Raw genomic sequence first — 16,534 nt, 5'->3', positions numbered from 1 at the left:
GAAGATATTTCAACTCACACCACTTGTTTTCTTGGGCATTTACATTAATATTGATGATATCAAGAGTTCTCAGCTGAGAAAAACAATGCCTTCAGCCTCCACTCCTGTTGTTACCCACATCAGTGGCATATAGACTCAGAGTATCAGCCAAAATGTGCTCAAAGATATTTGTCCTAACCCCTATATCAATTCAGAAGCAGTGAATAGTATAGACATGATGCTGACAATTTAAGGTTTACAATCATGTTAAACAAGTAAAAAAATTAAAGCAAACATCCCACTAAATGACAGCATTTTCCTTGGAAAAAAACACATAGCACATAAAAATTCAGTGTTTGGTCTACTTGTTGAACAGGTTGGTTACCCACAAAACCAAGCTTCAACAGCTTCCACAGCCTGATCAGTCAGGAAGGTTTTTGTAGCTGCCCTCCAAAAAACCCAAGCTAATCCACAGAGGAAAAAGTCTCTTAAGAAAATTCCTGGAAAAAACATTTCCAAGAGAATAATATATTGCGCTAATCACTTTGAAATGTATGCATTCCCTAAACTACCCCAGGCATACAGGAACACAGAAATAGGAGAGGTCCAAAAGAGAACATTTCACAATTTTTACTGAACAACTAGTTTAATTTATTAATAAGCTGATACAGTTATGGTAGAAGAATTATGAAGTGCTATTGTCATTACAGAATGTTTTGAAGAGCATTACTCTTCAGATATATAACAAAAAGTCAGAGACTGTTTACAAAATAAACTGCAATGGCATTTTACTGGATGTAAGACAACTAATCCCTGAAAATGGGAAAAGCAGCAAAAAAATGCAAATAAAGAGCCAAGTGTGATGACGAGTTTAATAACATTGCTACACCTTAAACCAGGAACTCTTAGATTACCTGGGAAGTACACAAATAATATTGCAAGATTACAGTAAGAGAACAATCAACCATAAATTTTATTTCACATAGTAAATACTGTTTTACTGAAAATTCATGCAGTCTCTAACTACACAACTAACCACTTTTAGTTACATGATTTTATTCCTCAGACACACTCTGCCATGACATGGCAGCAATTCAAGAAGTTTGCTTCCAAAGAGAGAGAAAAGCTGATACAAAACACGCTACTATGACCAGAAGCCTGAAGGGTGCACCTCTTCATTATTAACTTTAAAATCAACATACACACGTACTAAGCAGAATTGCAGTTTGTTTGTTTGTTTGTTTTAAAATGAAAGCTATGACATTCTACTTACCTTAATGACAAATTTGTTGGATGCCATGACAGGTCAGTGTAAGCTGGTCCTATAAAAATATCAATTAAAAGTGATCAGCACTAAAGAAAAACTCAGATCTCTACACCAACCGAGAAGGATTTTTAAAATCTATTACTATTTTTTTTTCATTATTGCTGTTCTTCAAACCCTATACTCTGCTTTAAGAAAGCCAAGGAAAACTCTTATTTAAAGGAAAATTACTCAGCTACCTGTATTGGTTTCTTTTAATGAACTCATAACTGTTCAGGCACTTAGCATTCAACACATGTAATACAAAATTAGAATTATTTTTCAGACTAGTACCAAGACAGAGACAGACCCACCTAACTTATCCTCAAGAAGCATTTCAGAGAGCAGCAAACTAAACCCAGGGTATTCCTTTACTACTGTCTCAACCACTGGTCACCATGTATACAGCCCCTGGCCTAGTTTCTTTTTCAAATTAATAGCTTCACACAAAATCCCTTTGCATAGCTCAAAGAATGAAGAAGAGGGAAGAAAATGCACAAAATTTAAAAAGTATTGTTTTCAAGAAAAAACAATCTTTATACATGAAATAATACCTGCTCTAGTCAAGAGAGTCTTCAAACCTCTCAACGTAAAGTTCATCCCTTCCTATCTTGTGGATACTCCATTTCTACTTAGCTAGGTAGCCCACAACGCCTGTATACAACAATGGCCCTACAAGGGCTCAGCAACACTAAGCAAATTTCAAAACTTGCTTTCAGACCAAGCAGCAGTAAGCAAACTTCAGAACTGAGACACCCATTCACTACCTGCAGTTCTGGTAATCAGTAGTATCCACTACCTGCAGTTCTGGTTATCAGCAGTATCAGTTTAAACCAGTTCAAGAACAAAGCACAGTCACTTTGGTTTGTTTTTTTGTTGTGGTTTGGTTTTTTGTTTTTTTTTTTAAACAGTAAGAAACTATGGCTTCTGGTGCACATAGTATGCATACATACACACATTATATTTAAAATTTTAGACTGCTACACACATAAAGCAATGCGACCTGAGCATTATTGTGGTTGCACAAAAGTAAAGTGAACTTTAGACAACCTGCTTATCCCAAACAGGATTTAGACTGCTTCATTTGGGATATTGAGTGAGGTACATTTACCTGCACAGACCCTGACCCAGACTATTCCAAGTAACTCAGGAAGCATTAATTCATGCTGGAAGTTAAATGCACCCTCCTCTGGGTGCAAGAAGAAACCTTCTATGAACTGCTAAGATTCCCACCCCCCCTCCGCAGAAGAACACTGTATCTCACTCAAATGACTACAAGCTTCAAGTTGGCTTGCAAGCCAAACCACAAGCCTAGTCACCTTCCACACTGATTTCAGTATAACTGCTTCCCCTGCCCACCCCCCCAAACTGGACAACAATTATGGTCACAGCACTGAAACTACTGGGGAAATTCATCATTCTCCACATAAATGGGAGCTAAACATTCTCTTGTCAAAAGGTAGAAGATTAGGTTACGTTCATGAAAGTCTTTCCAGCTAACCCCACAATGCTGGGATTCAGAAGGGACATGGAATGGGCCCTATGGTACCAAATTAATATCTACAAAAGCCCAGGAATAAAAAAATTAAGATACATTCTATTTTCACACAGGATAGGAACAGAGGCAACAGACAAGGAAAAAACTTGGACTGGACAGAAAACCAGGTGAGCAAGGGTCTTGGTATACTGGCAGAAGATAGAGTACACAAACAATACATTTCAAGCTTCAAAATGAAGAAAACAAGTGTCAGTAGCTGCTGCCTCCAATAGATGAACTGCAACAGAAACTACCCTGAAAATAGAGCTGCCTTTTACCTCTGAAGTTTCCTAAAGGATTAGTTTCTTAATAAGAGAGACAAATATGGTCAATTTTTTAAGAGATAGTATAGGGAAATAGTAAGAATGCAGGAAGATGTACCCATTTCTCACTGCATATTTCAAGTTATTGTAAAGCACTGCGATAGAGCTGTCAAAATTTCAGGATACAAGTCAGGTTGGTGATAGGTGTCTCTTGTCAGGCACTACACTTACACATTTCAAAATGCAGTCCTTATCCTTATTTAACTTCAAAAAAGTACAAAACAAGATAAATACCCACTTTACAACTACATACCATAGTACAGATAATTTTGATCTTAAGATTCAACAGTAATCACTTTGAACTAAATAAACACTTCTATGCAGTGCTTCCATTCCAAATATCCAAATGCTGAGACCTAAGATTTCAAAACAACTGCAAGAAAATGTGAAAGTAACAAGGGCACAACACTGGCTCAAGGAAAACTCCCAATTATTTCAGTCTTTTTCTTTATATATATATATTACATCAATATCCAAGCAGTGAGAAACAGAAACAGTAAAAGGATTGTAAACAGTGAGAAGTAAAATGGTTGTTACTGTAACCAGGTTAAAATGAGTTTGAACTGAGAACCATTCTGCAAGTAACTACTGAAAATAAGCTTTAATATAGCTAATAAAATGTTTCAGCTATGTTCTGAAAAAGCTCAAAGTTAGAGCTTTGATCAGCTGCACAGTAATAGTAAACAGAAAGTTATACAGAGCAAACTGAATTTTCAAATAACAGTCATGCAGACAGAAGCTAGAATATCGTGCCTTGTGCCACGTGACTATCCTTCTTCCTTGCATAAGATAGCCCTAGAAACTTCTCTATCTTATTGGAGTAAATTCTGTCAACTTTACCGATAGCAACTTCGAGAAACACAATGTAAGGAACAGCACTCTGGACCACTTGGAACATCATATTTCAGTTCAGCCAGGTAGTAAGGTGCTACTCTATAGAAGTAAACATACTAGAACAACTATAAGAAGAATCTTAGTACAAGACAAAACACAGAAATTCTTGAAACAGCAGCTCCTAGAACTAAGTCAGAAAAGATGCTAAAGGGAAACAGCAGCCACCCAGTGAAAGCCAACTGCACTTCTCAGTTCTTTGTAATGGTGTACAACATAGTATTCTTGGCATTCAAGAACTCCAAGGAAGGACTACCCACCCCATCATGCAAAACCAAAAAGCAAATAGTAAGGTATATCAAAAAAAAATCCCCACCTTTCAAAACACCACAAAACCTGGGCACGTACAACCTATCAGATCATCAGATTCTCTTAAAAAACAAAAAAGTCTCACAGAAGCATTTCAGGATTGGGTTTTTAATTTTAATGAAAGGCTAGTATCTAGAGCTTTACTAATGATCCCTACCTCTCTCCCCCCCCCCCCCCCCCCCCAAAAAATTAAAATAGGAAAAACAGCAGGCAAGAAAACAGCAAAAAGTAAGACAGTGTTAAATGCTATAGTCTCTTCTCCAAGTAGCTAGAATCACAACCTGAAGTTAGGAAGTCTGTAATTACGAACACAATTTGCTATGGAGCGCACCACCAACTACGGGCTCTTACAACAGCAATGATAACATTGAATAAACCTAACATTTACACAGAACTACCTGTACCTTGGGATATGGCAGAACACAAGGTACTTTGCCTCATGCTTCCAGGAACACAGCCCACCTAGATTGTACACCATTTTTGAGCTGCATATGGCATACAATTCACGATGGTGCTGCAGGCTTGTGAACTGAAGTATTTGGACTGCTGTTTTATCATCAATCCTTACAGTAGCAATAATGCGAAGAAGAGTTGCAACAAAACATGCCAGAGCATCACTTCTCCAAATGCTCATGCCCTGCTTGAGAACAAACAAAGGACAGGGATAAATCAGCTGAACTTACTCTGGCATCACCAACCTCTTTTTCATAACAATTTGCCATCCAGAATACTACTGTTGAAACAAGTCTGCTACTACTGATGTGAGAAGGACTACTAGCAGGCAGAAATCATCTCCAAATCCAATTTACAAAATAAGGGGGGGGCGGGGGGGTGGGAAACACCAAAAGAAAAGTTACCTTTTGTTCAATTTGCTCTTCACTGAGTAAGCTGACTTCAGGAGTTTGCCAACTACCCCACTCTTTGCATTGACCGTATAGGTAAGACAAAGGAAATAACAGCAGACAAAATAAACTTAAGCAAATCCTTAGAAAACGAAAAAGAATACACCTGATGTGTGAACCATCAGGAAAGTCACTGAATTGTCACAGATGAAAAAATACCCAATACTAAGACATCAGATAGTAAGAGAAAACACCCACCAATTGCACAAGAAAAAAGGCCAGCAAGCCCCAAAATACTTTGCTACTTTCTGTGTTGAAAAAACCCACAAGAAACACAGATCTATTATTACAATTGCTACTACTTATTACCAAGACTGTTCCATGGAGTACCGTATCTATTGCAAACTAATGCGAACCTCCAAAGGAAACTATACATAAGGAACTGTGAAGCTAAGCAAATAAGGTAGAAACACTCCTCCAAGAAAGCATATATATTTTTTTTTTAAAAGAAGTCTTTATATGGTATTTGTAGTATTTAATCATCTAAATTTTTGATAGACAGCCTGTAAAAGAAAACCTGATCTAGAATTAAACACATAGGTTCCCTGTAGCTAGAGTGAGACATGCTTCAAAAATAATGTGGCAGAATACCTTTTCCTAAATTTGATGTTAAGCAGAATGGCAGAACTCAGGAGAAGTCAGGAAACATAGCCTCCCAGAGAGCAAGCTAAAGTGTTTTCTGCCAGCTGATGAACAGCATCTTACCTTAGCAAACAAGAACCTTCCTGTGGTGAGGGAATTTGGAACTCAGCAGGAATAAGGAACTTAAAACTCCTGCCGCACATGCCCACTTGAAGATACAGCAGCTTCTAACACAACAGCTGCAAACTATTCACACTGTGCCACCTCTGGGTGCCTTTACCATGTGCGCAGAGAGTTGGGCACCTGAAAAAAGCAGAAACAAAACACACAAATGCTAATTAAGGAGGTCCCTAGGATAAGTTAACATTAACTAGTTTTATAGTTCAAAATTAACTATGACAACATAAATGAGAATTTTTCTGAACTTTTCAGTCCTTAGATATCCGAGTCAAACACTGTCCAGCCCAGATCCAACACTGATTTTAGTCAGTTTCTGAGAGCTGATCCTAAGCTTGGGATGAGCGGTGTAATACTCAGCAATCCACATATTTAGTTTCTGGAAAGACATACCAGAAACTTTATATTTTGCAGTCTCAGGATCTTCAGGCCCACTGTTCCCAATTTTCCACCTAACCTTTGGAAACTACTCTTCCAACAAGTTAGCACATTTTTAGCTCATTGCTATCTACACTCCTTCATTTATGAACTGCCAATGCAACTTTAAAGTTCAACAATTCACTTTCAGAAATGTTACCCATTCACCACACAACTGCATAGAACCAGAGGAATGAGAGACTCTGAGGAACATCTGAGTGCTTATTACAGACAGGTACCAGCTATTACCTTTTTGCATTGCTGTTCCACAAAACTTAAAAAAAAAAGTTATACTCCTTTCTGTATGAAGATTAGGCATTAAAAACTTGTCTTTTGGCTACAGTTGCAAACTCTGCAACTATGCACAAAATTAAAAATAAACTCATACGTTAACACTAATATAATACAAGACATTCTTGACAGCGACGGCAGGGATAGGGGGAAGACAGGAGAAAAGCGACTACAGAAAAGGTGCAGAATAGAATAAGAGTTAAAAAAATTTGAGGAGAGGTCAGGCAACGAAGTTTTCTTGAACTCGTTTTGGTCAGGGCAACGCTGCCTGCCTGCAGGAAGGCTCAGACAGGTGCACGCAGAAGTAACGCGGAGTGACTGCACCAGGAGTTAAGCAAGGAAGAAAAAGCAGAGAGAGACATATTTTTAAGCCTGGCCGGAGCTTTAGAGAGCCGCACCTCGCCGGGCCGGGAGGGGGTGCTGAGGCGAGGGGCGGCGCAGGAGGGAACCGGTGAGGCGGCGCCTGAGGGAGGTGCGGCGGGAGCCGGCCGGCGCCGGCACCGCCACCGCCACCGCTCCCCCAGACCATCGCCTCACACGTTTATCTAGGAAGGAAAGCACGACTGAAGACCGAGGCGCGGCCGCTCCCCCCAAGAGCCTCCGGCGGAGGGTCCCAGCCGGGCAGCGGCAGCGCTGCCGCCACGCCGTACCTCCTCCGGGCGCCGTGCCGGCCTCCAACGGTTCTAACGGCTCCTCTGCCCCCAAGTAAGATGGCTGCCGAGCACGAGCTTCTCCTCCCCTATCCAAAATGGCCGCCGGCTGTAGCCGCCGCCCGCCCTACCCTGCCCGAACGCAAAATGGCCGCCGGCGGCTGAGGCGTACCCGGGCCCCGCGAGAGAGCCAGCCAATGGCGGGCGAGAGGAGGAACGCCCCCGCGCCAGCCTCAGTCCCGTGCGGGCGGGGGGGCGGGGCGTGAGCCGCACTTCCGGGCTGCGCGAGGCCGCTTCCTGGCGTTGGGGGTTTAAACGTCCCGCTGAGGCGGTGGCGGGCGGGTTCTCCTCTCGTCTGTTCTGGGGCAAAGCTGAGGTGAGCGCCGGCGGGGCTGCTGGGGGTGGCCGGGCAGCGCCTTCACCACCCGCAGCCTCTTGGCGTGTGAGGAAATGGGGGCAGAAGCCTCGGGTGCGCCGGCCCTCGCCCCCGGCCCTCCCTCCCGCCGCGCCGGTTCTCCTCAGCCGCCTCTGGCCTGAGGAAGAGCCCGGCCCTCCCGCCGCGCCGGTTCTCCTCAGCCGCCTCTGGCCTGAGGAAGAGCCCGGCCCTCCCGCCGCGCCGGTTCTCCTCAGCCGCCTCTGGCCTGAGGAAGAGCCCGGCCCTCCCGCCGCGCCGGTTCTCCTCAGCCGCCTCTGGCCTGAGGAAGAGCCCGGTTCTCCTCAGCCGCCTCTGGCCTGAGGAAGAGCTGCTTCCCCCTCGGGCGGCCGCGCCGCCAGGTCGCGGGGGTGGGGGTCGGCTGGGGACGTGTTGCAGTGTGGCCGAAGGCGGAGGGGTCTCAGCTGCCGGCTCGCCTGTCAGAGGGCAGGCTGCGGCTTGCGGCTGAGTGTGGCTGCCCCACGCATGCCGGCCGGCTGCTGTGGCTTTCGAGTCTGCTGTGCCTTGTGCGACAAGTGGTGCGAAGCCGTGAAATCTTCACAGCGTGATGGAGGGGGGTTTAGTAGGGCATGTTACTCCTGTCAGCTAGATGAAGTTGGGCAGGCAGAGGAACATTTACCCTCTGAGTTGTACCTTTGTAGCTGTTTAAACCAAGAAGTTACTTTGATATAAAACCTGAATATTTTTTTCTATAGTTGGTAATTCTTAATGAAATCCCACTGAAAGTAGAGGTTTACTTATTCTTTTTAGGCAAGGATGTATTTATTATGTTTGTTACTGATACTTTATAGTTTCTGAAGATCAAGGGCAAAGAGGGCTAAGGTAGTTGGGCATAGCTGCTACTCTGGGCAACATAAGGCGATGTCAGAAGCCTTGCAGCTTGTCTGGCCTGCAAGTTAAAAGTTCTAGATTGTTAGGAGCTCACTTAGTCACTCAATTTTATTAACTATGGGGAAAAAATGGTGTGTTTTGAAACTGCTTTGGTTTAGACTTCAAATATTTACCATCTGAAGTGGTAGCATTTGTAATTAGATAAACAACAAATTAACAAAGCTTTAAGATTTAGCATGCCAAAGCTTGAAGCAAATGCAGCAATTAACTTTTCAAGATGTCTGAATTGAGGTTATTTTTATAGCCTGTTTTTAAGTTCACAAAGTAAGACTTTCTTGTGTCATTTTGTGTTTTAATCACCTGCTGCATTGTAATTAAAGATGTTAATCTTCATGTTCATCTGTGCTGCTATTATAGAGTAAAAAAAAGGATTTCTACAATATATTTAAAATAATAAATTATTTTTACCTAGGTAGATACCAGTTTGCAATGGGTCTTAAAACCATCTGGAAGGACTACAAAGTTCTGATTGTTATGGGAACTAGCCTTGGGCTGGTGCACTGGGGGTGGTTTTACATCAAGTCCAGTCCTATTTTCCAAGTGAAGACAGAGGACTTTGTTCCGGAACCTGGGATTGTGACATACGTGATGCAAGGTGATCACAAAAATAAAGAAAAATAGCATTAGTGCTATGTATTGTGGGTAAGTTGCCTAATTAGTTGTGTCTGTATCTCTGAGGCAGGTGATGAGTCAATTAAATGAGAATTTTCAAACAGATGCAGTCTTGCTGCTCTAACTTTAGTCTTCCAGAGTTCTATTCTTTTTTGCAACTGAGTTAATCTGGTAGTTATGTGGACCCAAAAATGCATCATGCATCTCAAACTACCGCTAAATCCCATGTGATAGGATCAATTAAGTGATGGTATTATAGGTCTTAAAGATATTTAAAACCAAGCCCCAGTAACTTCAAGGCAATAGTCAAACTCTTGTGACTGGATCTGCAGAAGTGTCCTTTCAGATTCTAAACTGCCCAGAAATAATTGTGACGTTATGTAGTAACATACTCTGTGGTGTTAGTAGGGATGGTGATTGCAATAGAAAAGAAACTCAAGTATGAGAGAAGTCTAAATACTGTACATTTGCACAGAAATGTAAATAAATACCACTTTAAGTTTTGAAGTGTTTAAGAACTGAAAAAAATTCTATATCTTGGGCATCTCAAAGTAAGAAACCTTGCTTTCAGAGGCAGAGATTTCTTAAAGTTTGAACACTAAAAGCTTTTGTTTCTGAAGTGGCTGCCTGGGAAGCAGTGATGAGTAGTTTAGTTCTTTTGTTCTTGAGTAAAAACAGCTTAACATCACTATAGTTTTGACACATTCATACAATTAAGTGCAGTTTATAGTTCCCTGTTACCATAACAGGGTAAAACAGTATATAAAGTGGTGGCTGGAATTGAAGTTATTAACAAACATGTATAATTTGTGTACTGGGTGCTTGTAGTATAATATGACTAGGTTTTCTCAATAAAAAAGGCATTATAGTTTGGTGTTTGTCCTTATGTGAGGTTTTTTGTGAAAAATAAAATAGCAATTCAAGCTATGCACTACTGTCATAAGATTGTCCTAATATCCTCATGTGTTTTATTGTAGGTATATTTAACTTTGAAGCTTTTCACCTGTGAGTCTTGCCAGAAGAAGAGATGAGGAAAGCTAGCTGGAGTAGAAAGAACTTTCTGCTTGTGGCAGGACTGTCACTTATAGGTGTCCATTTTGGAAGCATGCTTGTAAACTTTGTTGCAAAAAAATCTGTTCGATCACATTCAGAAGCTAAAAAGGAAGATCACGAATGAAATGGTTTACTGCTATCATTAAGTACTGATTTCATAATAGGATTTCATCATCATTTTAAGAGATAGATGATGAGCAGTCACAGAAATGTTGTTATTGTAGTGTAGGTACTGTTTCATACTTTAATAATAATCCTTGGCTGCAAAGAATTAAAATGTACTACTTTGAATTTTAAAAGTGCTATGAATTATAGATCCAAGTAAAAATGAAATATGTTTTGTTGGCTGGAATTAAAATCTTAATTTGAAAATGTCTCGTCTTGAAGCTAAAAAGCCTCCGTTATTTATTAGTGAACCTTTAACTGAAGATGCAGTTACTCAGTCACTGTCTCTGCTAAGTGGAATTTTCAAATCCTGCTATGGTCCTGCTGGTAGGCTCAAACAGCTCCACAATGGCCTGGGAGGCTATGTTTGTACAACTTCACAGTCTTCAGCCATACTCAGTCGTCTTTCTGTCAGTCATCCTGTATTAAGTGTCTTGACGGCCTCTGTACAGAACCATATATCCCGCTTCAGTGACTGTGGCTTATTTACCGCCATTCTTTGCTGTAGTTTGGTTGAAAACTTTAAAAGCCTAAATGTCGCATCTTGCACTGTCATTAAAATAAGCAAGCATCTTTTGAGTTTATGTATGGACTACCTCAAATCTGAGGCCTGTGCTTGCCGAGTGTCTGTGGATTTTAACAGTCTTGAGACTCTTCTTTCTTTGGTACGTAGCATATTAACAAGCAAACCTGCTTGCATGCTTAATAAACCCGAAGTTGATCATCTCACCACGCTGATTTTAAAGGCTTTTATGTTTACTATTCCATGTCATGTTGAGACTAATGCTGTTCTAGGAAAGTGTATAATAGTACCTGTGAAAGGTAGAAGAGTTACAGATTCTACGGTTCTTCCTGGACTACTGATAGAAACACCAGAAATTCAACTGGCAAAACCACTTGCTGTCAAAAGAACTTGTTCAAACATGATCAAGATAGCACTTTTCTGTGTGTCCATGTCAGGAGACCTCTTCAACCCCGAAGAAGGAACTGTAACAGTCTATCATGGAATTTCTCTAGAAATGTCAGAGCTGAATCAGTTGCTTAATGTAGGAAAGCAGCTGGTTAATGATGAGGTTGGCCTTGTGGTGTGCCAGAAGGTTATCCATCCATCTTTGAAACAGTATCTGAAAGAGAACCACATCATTGCAGTGGACAGAGCTGGGCTATCTCTGATGGAACCCCTGAGTCGGATGACAGGTAACAAGTGAGTTTGCTGTACTAAACAGTTGTCCTTAATGTCTATCTCGTAATGAAAACCTGTCTAGGTTGGTGTCATTGCAAAGTAAGGATTCTCTTACTTCTGTCTGTATCCTACCGTAGCAGCTGAGCAAGAGTTGTTCTTTTCTAGTCTGAAAACCATTTTTTGAGGTGAGATTGGTCTTTTGCAGGCTCTAATGATGATGTACTGCACGTGCAATTACTGATTGCTGCATGAGGAATATGCAATTATAGTAACTGTTTGCAAATGTAGATTATTTTCAAACTCTAATTTAACGAGAATAAACAATTACTTTCTGTCTTAAACTATCACTAAGTCTTGCACTTTGAAAACATGCTGGTTTCTGTTTGTGACTTCCTGCGTAGATTGAAATGTTAGGTATTGAAGAATATATATATATAATTTAAAAAGCCAAGAGGAAAAAAGTTCATGCTTTATGAAATGCAACAGATAGATCTTCTGATGACAGTAATATGTACTGGTTTCTGCTTTTCTTAATTGGACAGGTTCAAAGCCGATAGCTTCCATACATTCATTGTCTCCCAGTTGTTATGGCAGTTTGAAAGATGTGCGCATTGAGAGTTTTGCTTCAAAACATTTTGTACATCTAATTCCTAACGACACAGTTGTCTGCAGCTTGATACTCTGTAACAGAAATGAGACAGCATGGGATGAATTGAAGGTAGGCAAATTTTCTTAAATTTTCTTGAAATCTTTCTCAAAGTCATGTTTTTAATGAAAAAATTAAAACGTAATGAGAAATATAGGTATGGTAAGTTTAGAAAAGTGTTTTTTCAGTACATAAATGGAACTTAGTTAGAGTTTAGGTATACAATTTCAAGAAAGCAATTCAGAAATGCCCTTGTTTCCAGAATGTCAAAATCCTTGAAGTGCGTGTGTTCATTTAATGCCTTTATTTTAATACAGGAAGTTGTTTAGAGACAGCAGCATTTTTCACCTGTTCTTGACGCCAGTGCTGGATAAACATTCTTATTACTTGCTCTATGAAAGCATAGAGAAAAAATTGCCCAGCAAAAGGCCAGCAGCAATACCTGCAATGGTAGTCAAGCATAGTTTTGTGTTCAATAGTTGCTCTAGAAATGTCATTGATACTGATTGACTTTTTACATACAACCCTGTTTTGCAAAAAGTCAGAGTAAAATACAGCTTTTTTATTTCTGCTTTTCCATACCGAGTGTGGACAAATAAGGACAATTTCCCATTACGTAAACATGGTTTTGGAAATCACTCGGTGCCTCTGTATCCACACGTAATTCAAGTTTATGAAGTTTGTCCTGGAAACTACTGAAAACTTTATTCCAGTAGTTTTCAATGGGGGCAAATCCTATTAATCATGGTACGTCTAATGACAAATTCATACGGTTTTCAGCGTGCCTGTGAAACTGCAGAGCATGTGTTACAGTTAACAATCAAGGAACCTTTGGCATTGTTAGGAGGTGGCTGTACGGAAACTCACTTGGCTTCGTACATAAGACACAAGGTATGTAAGATGTAAGGTTTTTTTTAATGCTGCTTAATATACTTAAGAAACAAGAATTTATGTAGAATCACTGCTACAGTTAAAACACTTGTCTTTTCTAGATTAATAAATGTTGAACTTTTGCCGTATAACATGAAACAAAGGGGTCTTTGAAACACTTGGTGCTAATGACATCTTGGAGTGGTTTGGGTTGGAAGGGACCTTTAAAGATCATTTAGTCCAACACCCCTGCCGCAGGCAGGGACATCAGTTGCATGAGCTAATATTTATAAATCAAGACAAAAATGTTCTGGCCACATAATATTAATATATGAAAAGTCATTTGCACAGAAAACAAATTCAGATACACTCACTTAACTCTCTTACTCCTTTTCAGACTTTTGTTAATACTGTATTTGTACTTGTTAATCTTTATGTATCTATTATAGTAAATGCTTATTTTTTAAGTATTAAAATAAAAATGTAGAATTTTTATATTGAAAGATAATCGTGCAGAAATCAGCTTTGACTTGTCTAGAAATCTTTCCTATTGTGGAACAATAATCACGTGAACTTTTTTTTAGTTAAGACTAAACCATCTGTTTAAAAGAAAGCAACAGTACTATGTGTTTGTTTAAAATTATTTCTGTGAGTGTTCTAATTTTCTGCTTTTGTTTTTTTAGAGTTGCAGTGTGTCCACCAGCAGTTTTAAAGATATGGATTGTTCTCAGACACAATACCAGTTGGTTGCTGATAGTTTTTGTCGTTCCCTGGAGTCTGTAGCTTGCTCTCTGAATCATGATGGTGGAGAAATTCTTACAGACATGGTTTATGGACACTGTTGGTTTGTTCCATCAGGTTTTCCCTCTGTCTCTAATTGGTCAGATTTAGTTTCAAAATGTGGCTGTGGGATTAATGGTAACACTGAGAATCTCAACTGGAGGCTTTTGCAAGGCCAGTTTGGCTCTCCTATTATACAGGGTGGCCTTAAGGACCCCTCACTAAGGGTTGCTGACTTTCTGACACTGGACTGTTTTGCTGCAAAGTGTAGTGGCCTACAAGTAGCTCTGGAGACAGCCAATCTGATTTTGGATCTCTCATATGTAATTGAAGATCAAAATTAGCTCTGATCTTGTGTGAACTGTGTTGCACAGCCAGATACTTAATTGAAAACAGAGTAATATATATCATGTTAAGATACTTTAAATGGTTAGAATATGGACAACAGACAGAAATTTTAAATCAAACAGTTGGCCATGACATACTCTTCTGATTGTTAATCTGCTGTACCCTCCAGCGTTTTCAAGTGTTTAACATTTGGTTAGGAACTGTTAAACAATTAGCCAAATAAATAATGAATCACAGTAACATATGACTTACAAGTATTCAAATTAGTGTACTCAAAAGAGTGAATGACACTTCAAAAATTGAGTTTCTTGTGTCCTTCTGGGATATTTGAATGTTCTCCTTCAGTAAGTGCGTGCTGAATTTCAGGAGTTCCATATGATATTCCCCCTGTGTTAAGCAAAGTTTTGGATGTTTCTGTTAGCTGTGTGGCATCTTCAAAGGAATGGGGGAAAAAATGGATTCACTTGCTGAGAAAACATGTGTTACGGATTAGAATTTATGTAGTCTCAGCAAAAGCTTTACACATTCAAACAGACATTTGTATTGCAGCAGAACTTTATTACTGGTATTTTTAATTTTGTAGGTAAAAAGGAGGGCTTTCCTTAGCAAATATCTTGAGCCACTTGTTTTCAAATTTTGTTCTGAAGATCTTGTCACCATATACTGTATGCAGTTTCTGTTTCTAAATGTCTGGAAGATTTTAATTCATGTACGTAATTTATTTAGCAACTTACTAAAGCTCAACTTGGAGATCTTAAGGTAGCAGGTAGGTAATAGAAGATTGGAAAAGAAATGGCAGACTGTGTGGGAAAAAAACTTTTGTAAAGTGGACCTTGATTGTCTTCTGTGGAGTACAGGACAGTTTATAAATAATGATGTTTCTATCATTTAAGCAAAGCTCCAAGAAAATGTCCTACTTACCATTCAATTAACTCTGACTGTGCGTAGTTTCTTTTCTTTTAATGAAGTAAGGCTTTAAGCTGCTCGGGCTTGGTTTGATCTTTAAATAAGGCTGTAGACTGAATGAGTGAAACTTTCTCATATTCAGCTTGCATGCAAGATCAAAAGGGGTGTTACAGTTTCTTGCTTAAACTCATTTTCTTTGCCCCTTTTCTTCTCTCTCTTTGTTTTCAGTCACAAGGGACAAATTGTTCGTGACATGGTTTTCCAGAAAACATCTTAGTTATAGACTAGTGTGCTTATTTGTTTCCTGGTCTCTTAAGTTTTTAATATATTTACTGACTATAAGCAGTAGAATTGTTTTGTATAACTCAGTTTTGAAATATGTAATTAAAAACAGATCTTTCCAGACCTTTTGTACAAAGTCCTTTTCATTTTAAGAGCATAAATAATCATTTTCTCACTGGAAAAAATGAAAAGTTATTTAAAGTTCTTTATCTTTTTATGACCTGAAATGATTGCTTCAGTGCTATAAGGCATCCTTTGAGAATTTGTGGAAGAATGTTACAGGGGTTGAGATGGAGGCTGTTCATAGTTGCTCACTAAAAAGGCTGCCTTCATATCTTGATCCTCCCATATACCGTGAACCATGTGAAAACATCAGGAATAATGAAGCCAAATGATGGTGTATATATTAAGGCACTGAAGAATCTTGGTAATACTTCATCTAATTATATGTCTCTAACTCAGTGTTGCATTAAGAGTATTTCACTTCCTATAATAGCAGCTTGTTGTGCAGTGCAAAAATGTTGAGTTTAGTGACTACAGCTGTGAAGTGAAAATTAAAACAATATTTAAGTAGAAGTAGTTGCTAGTGTTCTTTTGGTATCTGAAGGTTGGTTCACAGCTCCTATAAAACCTTTGTTACCTCTGATTCTGTGTGTCATTTGTCCCATCCCCCCTGGTTTAAGAAAATCACACATTACAAAATTGTGAAAAAATTAATTTTTGGCAACTAGGTAAAAATTCATTTATACCTGAACCAAAGATTGTTTCATATATAGACAGTTTTAATAACACTGAATTTTTGTTTCCCAATGTGACTGAAAAGGATAAATAAGCAGCTGGCACTGCTGCTTATGGGCAGTTCAGGTTCAGTTCTCAGTTGTGCTACTGTCTTCCTGAAACTTTAGTGGTTAGTGTTACCCTATGTTTTATGGGAGGAATACAACTTTGGATACTGTTTAAAATGCAAGTAAATAGAATTTTGACTCCTAGTCCAAGAGCAACAT

General features: G+C 39.5%; 4 protein-coding genes across 6 annotated transcripts in view; 3 read left to right on the top strand and 1 right to left on the bottom strand.

Annotated features, from left to right (window-relative positions):
* The window catches only part of SLX4IP (SLX4 interacting protein), an 83,691-nt gene extending 76,269 nt beyond the window's left edge, over nt 1-7,422 (bottom strand). Inside the window, exons 1-3 of the mRNA XM_075707155.1 lie at nt 7,362-7,422; nt 5,950-6,129; nt 1,253-1,301 (exon numbers count right to left, since the gene is read on the bottom strand). Of these exons, the coding sequence (XP_075563270.1) occupies nt 1,253-1,279 (27 nt within the window). The 5' untranslated portion in view covers nt 1,280-1,301; nt 5,950-6,129; nt 7,362-7,422. The remainder of the gene's footprint in view (nt 1-1,252; nt 1,302-5,949; nt 6,130-7,361) is intronic.
* A 228-nt stretch (nt 7,423-7,650) lies between these two features.
* On the top strand, nt 7,651-10,313 carry LOC142593222 (uncharacterized). 3 transcript variants are annotated; one of them, XM_075707369.1, is made up of 3 exons: nt 7,651-7,737; nt 9,102-9,327; nt 10,275-10,313. In XM_075707369.1, the coding sequence occupies exon 2, from the start codon at nt 9,115-9,117 to the stop codon at nt 9,304-9,306; it is 192 nt and encodes a 63-aa protein (XP_075563484.1). In that variant the 5' UTR covers nt 7,651-7,737; nt 9,102-9,114; the 3' UTR covers nt 9,307-9,327; nt 10,275-10,313. The 3 variants fall into 3 exon arrangements, with proteins under 3 accessions (XP_075563484.1, XP_075563481.1, XP_075563483.1); XM_075707366.1 differs by having other exon boundaries at nt 9,098-9,327; XM_075707368.1 differs by lacking the exon at nt 10,275-10,313 and adding an exon at nt 10,242-10,251 and having other exon boundaries at nt 9,098-9,327.
* An 11-nt stretch (nt 10,314-10,324) lies between these two features.
* Nucleotides 10,325-10,707, top strand: LOC142593223 (uncharacterized). The gene has a single exon (XM_075707370.1). The coding sequence runs from the start codon at nt 10,325-10,327 to the stop codon at nt 10,472-10,474; it is 150 nt and encodes a 49-aa protein (XP_075563485.1). The 3' UTR covers nt 10,475-10,707.
* A 12-nt stretch (nt 10,708-10,719) lies between these two features.
* MKKS (MKKS centrosomal shuttling protein) lies at nt 10,720-15,564 on the top strand. Its single transcript, XM_009482650.2, has 4 exons — nt 10,720-11,712; nt 12,241-12,416; nt 13,125-13,235; nt 13,898-15,564. The coding sequence occupies exons 1-4, from the start codon at nt 10,722-10,724 to the stop codon at nt 14,336-14,338; spliced, it is 1,719 nt and encodes a 572-aa protein (XP_009480925.2). The 5' UTR covers nt 10,720-10,721; the 3' UTR covers nt 14,339-15,564.
* The last annotated feature ends 970 nt before the right edge of the window (nt 15,565-16,534 follow it).

Source organism: Pelecanus crispus, chromosome 3 (genome assembly GCF_030463565.1).
Source record: "Pelecanus crispus isolate bPelCri1 chromosome 3, bPelCri1.pri, whole genome shotgun sequence".
Taxonomy (NCBI): Eukaryota; Metazoa; Chordata; class Aves; order Pelecaniformes; family Pelecanidae; genus Pelecanus; species Pelecanus crispus.
Note: the sequence above shows the minus strand (reverse complement) of the source record. Positions and strands in the feature narration are given on the sequence as shown.

Bases quoted from the DNA above. Each gene is read 5' to 3' on its own strand.
- MKKS (XM_009482650.2), top strand. From the start codon at position 10,722: ATGTCTCGTCTTGAAGCTAAAAAGCCTCCGTTATTTATTAGTGAACCT. The intron at 11,713-12,240 runs GTAACAAGTGAG...TTAATTGGACAG, and splicing joins ACCCCTGAGTCGGATGACAG to GTTCAAAGCCGATAGCTTCC. The intron at 12,417-13,124 runs GTAGGCAAATTT...TACGGTTTTCAG, and splicing joins CAGCATGGGATGAATTGAAG to CGTGCCTGTGAAACTGCAGA.
- LOC142593223 (XM_075707370.1), top strand. From the start codon at position 10,325: ATGAGGAAAGCTAGCTGGAGTAGAAAGAACTTTCTGCTTGTGGCAGGA.
- LOC142593222 (XM_075707369.1), top strand. From the start codon at position 9,115: ATGGGTCTTAAAACCATCTGGAAGGACTACAAAGTTCTGATTGTTATG.